This window comes from Hydra viridissima, unplaced genomic scaffold, assembly GCF_058129835.1.
Source record: "Hydra viridissima isolate aposymbiotic clone 2 unplaced genomic scaffold, HvirCarnegie_v1 scaffold_1, whole genome shotgun sequence".
NCBI lineage: Eukaryota > Metazoa > Cnidaria > Hydrozoa > Anthoathecata > Hydridae > Hydra > Hydra viridissima.
In genome coordinates, this window is record NW_028324300.1 from 41,359,202 (window position 1) to 41,372,776 (window position 13,575).

Genomic DNA, 13,575 nt, shown 5'->3' on the forward strand with positions numbered 1-13,575 from the left:
AAGACCAATAAATGAGTATGATAAAAAAATATTTCAAAAAAACTGTTAAGTAAGTGTAAAGTAACTATACCAAATCACGTCACGTTACTGTACACAGCGCCGGCCTTAGCTTTTTTGACAGGTTGGGCAAAACTTGTGAACGCGCTTCTAGGTATATAAGGGGTGGTTGTTACCATTAACAACGAGACCAATGCTATAAAATGATAATCAAGAGTGCTGAAGGGAATATAGTTTAATGCAAAGAGATCCATATTGTGCATCAAGTTTCTTATTTAATTAATTTTTAATTAAAATTATAAACTTAGACTTTTCATGATATGGGTTTATAGAAATGATTGACTAAATAAATAGACAACGCAACGCTGCTTTTAAAATAACAAATGTTTTTATTAAACATATAATAAATCCTCTAACTATATAAACAAGAGTTATTAAATTTTAAAATGTAACTTTTCTAGCTTTTTTGTCTGCGAAATCTCTTATCAAACTAGAAAAATCTAAATTTTCAGCTATTTCTTGCTCGATTGATAACATAGATAGAGAATTAAGTCGATCTTGCACCATGGTATTTCTTAAATATGTTTTGATTAACTTCAGTTTAGAAAAACTACGTTCTCCACAAGCAACAGTAGCAGGTATTGTAAGAAGAATGCGCAGAACAATCCATGTATTTGAATATAACTCTTGTAGACAATGTTTTTTAATAAAATTCAGTACAAAAAGTGGTGTCATCTCTTTTGTATTTATTTCATTTTCAACATTGCTTAATTTATCTTTAATGAAATACACTTATTAGTTCGTCGCATAGCATAGCACAATCAATTTCTGATTTTGTATTTACAGTTATTTTTTCTTGTAATTGTTTACACAATTTTAAAAGTTCATTCTTGATGGGCAAATTATCCAAATTAAATAAAAAACTCCATATATTTACATATTCATTAAGTTGTTCAAATCTTTCATTTATTGACGACAGACATGTTTCTAATAAAGGGTTAAAAAATGTCACTTCAAGTTTCTTCTCGGGATTTTGAATTGGTTCGTCAGCAGCATTTTCATCATAATGACGTTTCACTCGTCGCACTCTTTTAAGCGGCTTAAATATTGGATCGATGTTTAAATCTTCAGCCTAACTCTTTGGCATCAACCGTTGCTTGTTTAAAGCCAAACGTTCTGTAATTTTCCAAAAATGTCATGCATTTTTTTAAAATTTCAGCGCACTGTACTAGATCCATGTCTTTGGCTTGCATTGCTTTACTAACAACGTTTACTTGGAATAGTACATTGTGCCATGCAATTAAAGAAACTAAAAAACTAGAGTCTTTTAATTGTTCTGCTAATGTTTGCGCTTCGTGTGCAATATCGGGAGTTTTGGTTTCAGTTTCATATATAGTAATTAAAGCATCATGGACGCTTCTTATTTGGTATCGGATGGCTTTGAGGCTCTCAATTTTGGCTTCCCAACGAGTGTCGCATAATCGTTTAAGAGTGAAGTTTGTTGTATGACTAAGTAAAACATTCCAGCGTGAAGTTGATGCAGAAAATAATGTGAATAATCTTTGTATTATGCCAAAAACGTTAATGGAATTTAGTGAAGATTGCGCTGCGTCACAAATAACCAAATTAAGAGAATGACTTCCACATGGAAGGTAAAAAGCCAAAGGATTCAAATCTAGTATTCGCTTTTGTAGACCTATTTTGTTACCTTTCATATTTGCACCGTTATCGCAACCTTGCCCTCGACAAAAGCTTATATTCAGACTAAAATCTTTTAAAGCTCCAATTATGATTTCTGTTAAACCAAGACCTGTCGTGTCGTTAACATTGAAAAACCGAAGGAAGTGTTCATTTATATTTATAGGATATTCTGATATAATTACAATTATAATCGTAAGCGAGAGCTAATCTTTGTGAGATACGTCAGGAGTGCAGTCAGCAATAATAGAATAATATGTACTTTTTAGAGCTTTGGATATAATTATGTTGGTTAATTTTTATGCCATTATATCTATCATTTCATTTTGAATGGTTTTTCCACAGTAATGATCAGAAATATCTCCTTTAAGAGCTAGCGTGACGTGTTTAACATGATAGGATCAAATTTAGCGAGTAATTGTACCAACCCTAAAATTTGCTGTTATTAACTGCATACAATTTATCAGAAGAACCTCTGAAGGCCATATTATTTGTTGCCAAGTATGAAGTAATGTTCATCAATCGTTCAAGAACACTTCGCCACCTTAAACTCTCCTTTTCGATTAGTTTTTGTTCTTGTTTATTAATAGTTTCACCAGCTTTCATTCGTATTACTGTCTCAATTCATAGTTGATAAGCATTTCTGTGTGACTTACTATTTTCGTGAATTTTTAATGCTTCTGTTAAATTCTTCCATTTATTGAATCCATTTCCGTTTAACTTTAAATTCATGTTGAAATCAAAAAGTTTGCAGCAAAAACAAAATACCGCATCTTTAGAAACTGAGTACACAAGCCAACGTCGTGAAATAACCACACCATTTGAAAGTTTTCGGTTGTAATAAGCATTTGAAAAATGTCGTCTTTTATTACCGCGTGGATATGTGTCCAAATTCACTTGTATTGCACCTATATTAGTTACATAATCAACAAATTGAATGTTGCGATGAAATGGCCACAAACCACAGTCTGAGTAATCGATTGCTGTTTCTTTGGTGCGATCATTTACATCACCATCTTGGCCATCATCATTTTCGTTATCGATATCTTTTTCATCGTAGTGAACATTTCCAACTAATACTATTCCGTCTTTTTCCTCGCTGCTTTATGTATCACTAAGTACATGCGCAACATTTTCTCCTTCCTTTGTTTTATTACAATCACTATTTTCCGATGTAAAATAATTTTCAAGTTTTTTATAATTTTTCTTCAAGTTATCAACTTTTTCTGCTTTACGTTTTCTGTATTGAGCACCAGATGGTTTCTTATTAATTATGAGTTTTAAAAACATTTTTTTCTTTATTATGAGTACTCTCCATTGATTGCTGCTGACAGTTTCTACTTGTCTAAAATTTTAAAATAAAAAATTACTTGCAAGCTAATAATTCATAAACAATTTCATTATTTATACTTACCAGCTCTTTATTACCGCAAAATTTGAAAACTTGACAAAAACTGAATTTGAATCACAAATACAACTTTAAATTTGTTCTACAAATTAATAAACAACCCGCTCGCAACTCGTACCAAAACTAATGTTTAAAATTTAAACTTTAAATAGATGGAACGCAAAATAATTGGCGCCGAGAAAGATACAAGTAAGAAAATGAATTAAAGTCACGAAATATATGCTATGATTGAAACACTTTTAATCAAATTATTAATTTTGCATAAAGAATTTTTAACAGTGTAATAATACGATAAATAAATTATTTAAAGAAATTATTTTTATAAAAAAAATAAACATTCGAAAAAATTTAGGTTGACTTATTTTTTCTAATAATTTTCTAATAAGATTTTGGGTCTTTTCTGCACATGGTGGCACTCATACTGGTTTATATTGCAAAAGGAAAAAGACTGTGGATACAGAACTTTGGGAATTTAAAACAACATTTTCTTAAGTTTCTAGCAGGAATGGTAAAAAAACAGACTTTATAAAGTTCAGTCAGTCACTCAGTTTTGTTACCAAAGTTCCTCCACCATCACTACATATCATAATTTTTTTATGTTCTAAATCTCAATTTTTTTGTTTTTTGACCTAACTATGGCTGTCATGAAAAATCATTCCTAGATATAGCTATCATGGAATAGAGTTTAATAGAGTAAGTTGAAGAAAGATAGTGCACAATATCGAAGTTCTAGAAAGCAGATTTTTAAACGTTGAGTATCATGATAAAGTCCTTATCATGATACTCCACGTTTTTCGATTTTGTGAAGAGAATGGATGCTCAACAAATTTTGAATGTGGCCATGCAAAATTTGTTAATCAAACTGGAAAGCATATTTTTCTTAAATACAGCATGCCCATTGGTGCAAAAATTCTGTTGGATGTTTAACACGCATAAAACTAAAAATGTTAATCACTAACGCATATTCATGTGCGCTTGTTCATGTAAATGTACTTACATGAACTTGCAGAATATCTCTGAGAACTATATATTTCAGAGCTGTAAGTTCAACCAAAAGACTTACAAATAGAAAACAAAAATGATTAAAATAAAAATATAAATTTAGTAAATCAAGATACACAGTCGATAACGTAATTATCAAGTTAAGATACACATCAAAATTATTATAATTGACTTCAACTCAAACAGTCTGGTCTCTAAATCCATACAATCATGTAGAAGATCCGCTTAGAACTATCATCTAAATTTCGCCATTAATGCACTTCACCAAAAAAAAAAAACTTTGATCGATTTATCAGCTCAAATAAGCTAAACCATTTATAAACCGAACTAAAAAAAAATTATTAAAAAGAAAAAGCAATAACATATACCGATTCTAAGTTTAGTTTGACCTTAGTTGAAAAAAATTTGTATAAAAACATTTCACTTGTTCTTAAAGAAACATGAAGAGACAAAAAGAAGGAAATTAAATTATCAACTTCTTAGCAAATGATAGTTCTAATTAATCCAATTGAAACTACCATTCTAATTTTACCTTTAAAATACATTGTCATAGTACTTTGATAATTTTACCTTTAACATACATACATAGTAACCATGCTTTGCGAAACTGTACAAATAATAGTTTAAGAGAAAGAACCGTTACATTTACAAAATGGTTAGCTATGCTACAAGTTCGAATTAAGATTAGAAACAACATTTACCTGTATCATATTTTTCTATAAGTTTAATATTATGTGTTTGGTTTTTTTTACCTTATTCGCCTTGGCTATTAGTTTATGATTAAAAGAGATATTTTAGCTACAAAATATATTTAGTAAACCATAGTTAACAGTGAGCACCACGTGAAGGTTAGCCATTGGACTTTGCTCACCACATGCAATAATTCAATTTCAGTCTTTCTACCCAGCTCAGTTATTAAAAATAACAGTTAAACTTTAATCAAATGTTTTCTCTGAGATTTGATTAAAATTTGAAACATTCATTAAACAACAAAACTTAAATAATGTTAAAACCAATAAAACTGCTGCTTGATATGATCAGTCTTATATTCTTTTATAACTTAGTTTTTAAACAGGATGGTTAAATTATTAGACAAATCTCCAAGGAGAAGAATAATTTCGTTGAAGGCTTTTCAATCAATCAGTTGCTTGATTGAGTTTTTTAGTTTCAGTGGGTTGAAGCTCATCTTCTGACTTTATCTAGAGGAATGCAGAATTTAAATATGTGAAATAGATTAAATAAAAACTTTCTCATATAAATTTTTACAAAAAATTGCATAATTTGTATAAAAATTGCATATATTGCAAAATTTGCAAAAATTGTAAAAGCCCAAAGTAAAACTTACTTTCATGGTGATGCGTTGTTTTTTTCTCTCATAACCAATTCTAGTTCTTAACTGTCACCAGTTATATGTTGTATTTAATTTTGATTCCTTAATTGCATCCTCTATTCTTTGTTGATTTAGAGGTCCTCCTTTAATAAGATCACCACAAGTAGAATGGAGTAACAATATATCTTGTTTCCGGAACAGTTTTTCTCGCTTTGGTGTAACATTGGTCTATAAAAATTTTTAATTGTTGTTAATATTGAGTTAATGTGAGTAAACAAATAAGAGATGGGACTATTTAAAAATATCAAAGCAATATTTTTTAGTTATTACCTAAAAAATGTTGCTTTGATATTTTTTTAAGTCCTATGTACCTTGAGAGCTGGAGATCTACAAATACTTCTCAGTTTATCATATTTTTTTTTAAGCATGGTTTCAATACCTATCAAGGGCATTTTCTCAACAACCTTATTCAAACTTGGACATTCATTGGAAAAAGTTTTTTTTTAAAATATTTTCTTCTAATGTAGTCCATTTCTTTCTTTTCGTGTTGAAATCAGCAACTGCATTAAAACTATTTGTTAAGCATTTTTTTGGAGTTAATGGAGTTGAAATAACATCTTGATTAAGAAAGTAAGATCTTACAGCTTTACCAGCACTTGCAGCTGTTTCTCTTTTACAACGAGTGTAATAATGTTTTTCTGCAGTTGCAAGAGTGTCCCATTAGGTCAGCAACTTCTTGTGAATCCCCTATTTTAAATTTACGCACACCTGTTGATGCTGCTTTACGGAAAAGGGTTGCACAAACATTGCGCTTACCAGATTCAACTTCAAAAATTCCTGCCTTTTTCCACAATGAACCAAGTTGCATACTTATAGCACCAGAACTCATTGGAAGACCTGACAAAGATATAAAAATATTTCTACAATTACTTGATATCTGGGACCTTATTTTTGTAACAAATGTAGCCAACAACTTAAACTTTTCAAGTTCCAACGTAATGTGTGCATGGCCATATGTATCAAATGTTTTATGCTTTTCTACAGAAATGATATATGACCCATCTGCAGTAAGTTGATGGCTTTTAAATTCCTCTATGGTAACATTAGCAGAAACCCCTGAGCGATGTGCATTTCCAATATGTATTTCTACTAACAAATGGTCCCTCATTGATGTGTATTCTGCTTGAGTGACAGGCCTTTGGTTTAAATAAAAAAAGTCAAAAAGTGTGCAAGCATCTTTTGCATTATTTGAATCAAAGCATCTTGAGACTTGCGATGGTGTTATCATTGACTCAATCACGTTCCTGTCGTAACCAAAAATTTCCGCGATCTGCTCGGTTAAATGTTTTTCTCCAATTATTTATTTTTAAGCTCATGTCAGATAATTCTGATGCTTTACATCCAGATTAGGGTTTTTCAAAAAAAGTGGTTTTGAAAAAACAGCTGTTACTGTTTTTCAATTTCAAAAAAAACAGCTGTTAACAGCTGTTTTTACTGTTTTTTAAAATTTTATAAGAAATTAAAATAATGACACAAGTTAAGGAGCAAAAAACGTCAATGCCCTTATATTTGTCAATGTCTTTTACAAAAATAAATTTAGAAGCTTTACTTGAAGCAGACTAAATAAATAAAGCTATTAAAAAACGCAATTTTTGAATTTTATAAAAGGATCAAAAACTTTAACTATTTATTCAGCTATTCGAATACAAACTACAATTTTTTCTTCATTTTTTATAATAAAATTTTAAAAAGACAAGAGCTTTAAGTGACTCGTCGGACAAACGCGATCTAATTTTTGTGCAAAAATTTGTGCAAACTGAAAAAACACGCTCAACGTCAGTTGATGTTGGTTTAATACTTAAAAGTGCATTGAATAATTTTTGAAGGTTTTTTGTACGTTGTCCAGTGTTCTTATAAAGAGTGAATTCCGATTTTAACCATTTGAAATCTGATCCAGTTGTTGTTGTTGTATGTTCTTTACGAAGAAGCACGTTTAATTCGTCGTTTAGTGATAGACTAACATTTTCAGATTCGGATTGTATCTACTCATCTATTTCAGTTTCTTCATCAAATCCAAACAATCGAGAAGCAAGACGACCGGCAAATATCAATGTTGCTTTTGTTAGAGTGTTTGAAGGATCTTTTAAACTCTTTAAAAGATTCATAACATCCTTGTTCAATCTTTCATCAGTAGGATTTTCAAGTTATTGTACAATTCTTCACTGATTTTGCTGTTGATCATTGACAATTTTTTAAACATAAACTCCAAAATTATTTCAGCACTTGATAATGTTGCATCTTCCTGACTTAAACGTTGAACTGCAAGTTTTATTGGTTCCATAGCATCATAAAGATTACGAAGAGCAATAAAATCAATTGAATCCAAAATGTGTGTCGCATTGAACTCAAATAAATTCTCTCGAATTGCCATTTCAGTCTTAATAATCGAGTCCAACATGGTTGGAATTGAATTCCAGCGAGTTTTTACATCAAGATGTAGTTCAATTTCACGTCCTGTTAAAGCTTTCACTTTACTCAAAAAAATGTTGTTGCGAAGTGTTGAATTTTTTATGAATTTGACAAGCTTTCAAGAATTTTTAAGCAAATCGTGATAACTAATTTCAGATTGTTCAATGTCGTCATCATTTAGCAAATCAAGGCAATCATCAAAGCAATCATTTTCATCAGATTCATCGCTATCAAAATAGTGTTCCTCAATTTCATTCTTTTTCTTATATAAAGTATCGCAGACACCCAAATGTTGAGCATGGTTTAGGCAAAACTGGCCAATTATATCCACAAGTCTAATGAATTTTTTATTCACTGCTGCTCCATCCTGAGTTGAGCCAACAATATCTTTGTTCATGTCAATTCCAAATTCAGTTAAAGGTTGTTTCATAGCGACAATCATGTCTTCAGCAGAACAAGATCCAACAATGCGAACAAGACCAGTTTTAATAGTGACTTTATCATCGCTGCTGTGTATATTAATTCCAAAGAATCGTCTTCCTCTTATTGTTGTATATTCGTCTATGCACATACTGAGTTTGCTCCATTAGCAAGTTTTTCCTTAATTATTTCAACAACTTTTGCTTTCTTCTCGTTAAAATCTTCAAAAATTAATTTCATGACATCACGTTCATTAGCTGGAAGTTTGTAACCATCTCGTGATATAGATTGACAAATATAATTTTTTCTAGTTATTGCTCTAATTGAAATACCATCAGTTGCCATATCTGTAACTATTTCTTTGAGGGATTTTCGATTGAAAAATTCAAAAATTGATTTTGTTCTTTTCTCTGCTGTTGGTTCTTCGTTGGATGTGCCAGCTGCTGACCTTTCAAAATCAATTCCATGTGTCTTAAGATGTGCTTTCAATGTAGTTGTAGAATTTTCAGAACAGACAATGATTTTGTTGCATCGCGAGCATTGTCCTTCGAGAGATTTTGTTTTTGGATTTTTTCGTTTTGTAGCAAAATCCCATACTGACGACATTGCTGAAATATATAAGCATTGTTATTGTATTCTTAAATCAAATTAAAATGATTTAATACGTACTGTTAAATGTGTTACTTTTAAAAACACCCAAGATTTTATTTTCTTCTCTTTGAAAAACACAAGGAAAAACACTAACTTATCACTAATACGTAATATTTTTTAAACATGAAAAAGTCGTTAAAAACAGTAAAAACAGTTCTGAAGAAACAGCTGTTTACTGTTTTTCATTTTTGACCAAAAAACAGCTGTTTTACTGTTACTGTTAAACAGTAATGAAAAACCCTAATCCAGATATTTTTAAAGCTGTTTTATGTAATATCAAAAAGTACAAAAATCTTTTAAGGAAAACAAGTATTTTTTAAAGTTCCAGCTTTTAGCTCTTTGATCTGAAGTTTTGAAAGGTAACTTTCTCGGATAGTTTCAATATTTAAAACTATAAAAATATCTTCATTGGTGCCAACTATTTGAAAAAAATTTCCGAACGTCGCTTACAGTTCTGCTTGCTGAAGCTCCTTCTCTAAGATTATCAGGAGCAATTAAATAACTATGAAACATTTCAAGTAAAGTTTGAATACTTTTGTTGAGGGGCAAAGAAAAACAATCTTCAGGAATAAATAAATCATCACTTTCATCTTCACTTTTAGTAATGCTTATTTCTTCATCATTTTCAGAGAAACAAGAATCATGGATATCCAGATCATTGTGGCTTTCCTCAAACTTTTTCTCAACTGTAGAGGGCCCAATCATAGGGATAGGTGACGAGTTAATATTTTTTGTTGAAGTATTCTTCTTTATATACTTTTTTGGTGAAGAAAAAGTGTGTTGCTGAACATCACTTGGTATAAATTTACCTGAAGTGTTGAATATTCTTTTAAGATCTTGATTAGAAGGTTTTAAACTTTGAACCTTTTTAAGATGGTCATCAATCCTTCTCACAATCGACATGCAAGATGGAAATGGGCGATGGGTTAAAACTGGTATATCTGAAGACCTTTTACGTAAATTAAAATAAGACATGGTTTTCTGTGAACTTTTCTTTGACCAAAGATGGAATTTACCTTGCAGGTGTCGTGAATAATTTCTTTTGAACATCCTTCTACAGGGCATTTTACAGTTCTACGTTTCCCTAAACTAAAGAACAAACACACAGTGCCGTGGCGTGGTACATTTGGGCCCCCCCCAAATCATTTTTTTGGGCCCTATTTTTGTGGCATCACATTACAGGATATATATGCGTCACATTTTTTCTAAAGGCTAAAAACATCAAAAATAAGACATATAAGTATAGACAAACGTATATGTACGGATAATTATCAGAATAATGTTTGTTATATTATATTGGTAATACTTCAAAACCTGTAATAAATCACATATTCACAATTGTCACAGAAATGACTTGTGGCGAACTTTCATACTTGCAAATTTGTTGATTATCTCCTCATAATTTAATTTTCTTGCCACATCGTTCTCAATTGACAGCATCGCCAGAGAAGACAAGCGGTCATCAACCATTGTTGACCTATAAAAAGTGAAAAGAAATGCATAGAGCTACATCTATTATGTATAAAGTAGCAAGATTAAATATACTGACCTATGAAAAGTCTTAATCAATTTTAGCTTGCTGAAGCTACGTTCAGCACTTGCGACAGTTACTGGTGAGGTAAGGATTATGCGTAACACAATGGCAAGATTTGGATAAGTTTCTTGCAGCTCTTCTTTATAAATGTAATTAAGAAAATCATGTGCAGATTTCATGTGAGTACTTTCTTTCTCCTGTACCACTATGACAAATCGTTTTAATTCCATTTCCAGATCATCCGAATCTATATCGCCAAGCTTTGCTTGCAAATTTTTGCAATATAAAGACAAAGAATTTTCTTTACAGATTTGAATAAGATTCTCAGAACGGTATAGGAAGTCATAGAGCTCTGTGATACTACTGACTTGTTCAAAACGCTCCTTTACTGATCCCATTGACATATCAAGGAGTGGTAAAAAGAAATCAACTTTAAACTTCTGTTCTAATTGGATGGTGTGAGCTTCATCGGCACACTCGTATGAATGAATCATCTTTTTTTGTCGGGAACGCACTTCTGGAAAAATTTTTGCAATGTCCAACACTTCTGCGATTTCTGATGCTTTCATGTGTGCGTCTGAAAATCCAGTTTCACGATATTGCTGAAGAAATGCATATGTGGCCTTTATTTCACTATCCAAGACATCAAGGGAAGTTGTAGAGGACTGCAGAAGCTTACTTGATTTGTTAATTTGGTATAAAACGTCATACCAAATAACGATTGACAATATGAATGGCCATGTCATCATATATTCCATCAGCGAACATACTTCTGTAGCTGTTGCGCCATCTCTCTTCTCTAGAGCATACACTTCCAATTTTTCTAATGCCTCTAATATCTCTTTCAGGTGATAGCGAAGAGGTTTCACACAGTTTATTCTACTTTCCCATCTGGTATCGGATTGAGGCTTGACAGAAATGGGTATACATGACTTTAAAATATGCCATCGAGCAGGAGATGATGAAAAGAGTGTATACAATCTTGAAAGAACTCCGAAAAAAGTAATTGCACTGTTGGATGACTTTGCACCGTCAACAATGACTAGATTAAGTGAATGGTTTGCACACGGAACATATAGAGCTTTGGGATTCATTTGAAGAAGCCTAGCTTGAACACCCTTTGCCTTTCCTTTCATGTTAGCACCGTTATCATAGGATTGGCCTCGACAGTCAAGAATATTTAATTCCCACTTTTTTGTCTGATCTAGAAAGGCATCCAAAAGCCCTTTTCCAGTGGTATCATCTACCTTGAGATATCCAAAGAAATTTTCAGAAATGTTGATACCTGTCCCAGGAATGCAAACTACTGATCGTAGGATTATGCTCATTTGTTCTTTATGTGAAACGTCTGGCGTACAATCCAAAATAATGGAAAAATATTTCGCTTTCTTTACTTTGGAAAGGTTTTCGGCTTCAATCTCCTTGGCTAACAATTCAATCAACTCATTCTGGGTATCATTGCTCAAATAATGTTCATTAGTTTCTTTCTTCTGAATCCGACGTAAAAGTTCATCGAGCACACTATCATACTTCGCCATCAATTCAAACAACCCAAGAAAGTTTCCATTGTTCTTGGAACCAATGACCTCTTGTGAACCACGGAATCCAAGATTCCTCGCAGAAAGAAATAGAGTGATGTCTAGTAATCGTTCCAATACTGCTCTCCAAAATTTTCGCTCTTTTTGAAGCAACTTGTATTGATGCTCATCAATGGTTGTTTGATTCATTATGCCTGCAATGTTGAATTTGGTAAAATATATAAATATTTATTATATTTAATGACAAAATTTTTTTTAAAACAGTTTACCTTTTCGTAATGTCATCCACTGTTCAAAGCACCTGAGATGTGTACTTCCTGTTTCATGATCATTCAGTTTTTTGGATAAACCTTCCCATGTGTTCATCCCTTGTCGGAATGGTGAATCTGATATACCAAAAAGTTTGCAACAGAAGCAAAAAACTTTATTACTTTTCATAGAATACACAAGCCATGACCGTACAATAGTTTCTCCATTCTTCATCTGTCGTTTATAATAAGTCACTGAAAATCGTCGTCTTTCTTGATTGTGTGGAAAATCTATCTCAATTTGCTTTACACCACGTTCAACAATGTCACACCTCTGTGCATCAGAAACATTTTCTGGCCAATCAGAAGGATCATCACTGAGAAAAAGAAGTGGCAGTGTTGTGGCAGTTGGTATACACTCACAGATTGCCATATTAGAGTCTCCTTCAGCAGACAAACCAAAACAAGAAACAGAATCATTTTCTGCATTGGCTGTAACATCATTATTGGTTTCTGTTATTGCTACTGATTCACCATCAGCTTGAACTGCTGGTTTCAAAAATTGTGTAAGTTTGGGGTACTTAGTTATTACTTCCCTGGCTGCAGCTGCTTCTCTTCTCTTAGCTGCACCACTTTTCACTTTCTTCATTCCAATAATTAATACCTAAAAATAGAACAGATAGTTTATAAAATTTACTTTTAGGTCCTACTATAGTACTATACCTATTTAATTTATACAAATAAATTAAATGAAAAATAATAATGTCTCCTAAAAATAATAAACTTACCGGCTCAGCTGATTCAGCCACGCTCACTACGAATTTTGAATAATGACGATTGCGTTTCGGTTTAACCAACTACACACACATCATACAGTCAAATGAAGCAACTGACACGCAGAAATCAATATTTCAAATCGTATTTCAACTCACAATTTTTTATTACTATTCTAGAAAGTTATTAAAAAAATTAAAGAAAATACTTTTTAAAATATTATAAAATTTTAAAATGTTGTATTGCTGACGGCCCACCGGGAAATATCCCGGTGTGAAAACTCCATGTGAAATAGGAAAACTCATCTTTAAATAAACTGTTCATTATAATATAAATTTGTCAATCTAGTTTGTTTTATTTACATAATTTTTTGCATGCTATTTATGATATCATAATTTGTATTATAATTTTTATTGGTTTGTAACAATTCTATTTGTCGGTTAATATTTCTCTGTAATGTCTTCAAATTTTGATTTTATATTTATATCCAGAGTTTTAAATTGTTA

General features: G+C 31.6%; 1 protein-coding gene and 2 pseudogenes across 2 annotated transcripts; all 3 read right to left on the reverse strand.

The window, feature by feature from the left end:
* Positions 1–438: 438 nt before the first annotated feature.
* Positions 439–3,013, reverse strand: LOC145200789 (uncharacterized; annotated as a pseudogene).
* Positions 3,014–5,918: 2,905 nt separating this feature from the next.
* LOC149895073 (uncharacterized) lies at positions 5,919–6,723 on the reverse strand (annotated as a pseudogene).
* Positions 6,724–10,082: 3,359 nt separating this feature from the next.
* Positions 10,083–13,575, reverse strand: LOC145202592 (zinc finger MYM-type protein 1-like). Of its 2 annotated transcripts, none has more exons than XM_090098977.1 (5): positions 13,084–13,574; positions 12,317–12,959; positions 10,525–12,241; positions 10,290–10,452; positions 10,083–10,187 (listed from the first exon to the last, which is right to left on the reverse strand). In XM_090098977.1, the coding sequence occupies exons 2-4, from the start codon at positions 12,942–12,944 to the stop codon at positions 10,317–10,319; spliced, it is 2,481 nt and encodes an 826-aa protein (XP_089955103.1). In that variant the 5' UTR covers positions 12,945–12,959; positions 13,084–13,574; the 3' UTR covers positions 10,083–10,187; positions 10,290–10,316. The 2 variants fall into 2 exon arrangements, with proteins under 2 accessions (XP_089955103.1, XP_089955096.1); XM_090098970.1 differs by having other exon boundaries at positions 10,085–10,187; positions 10,349–10,452; positions 13,084–13,575.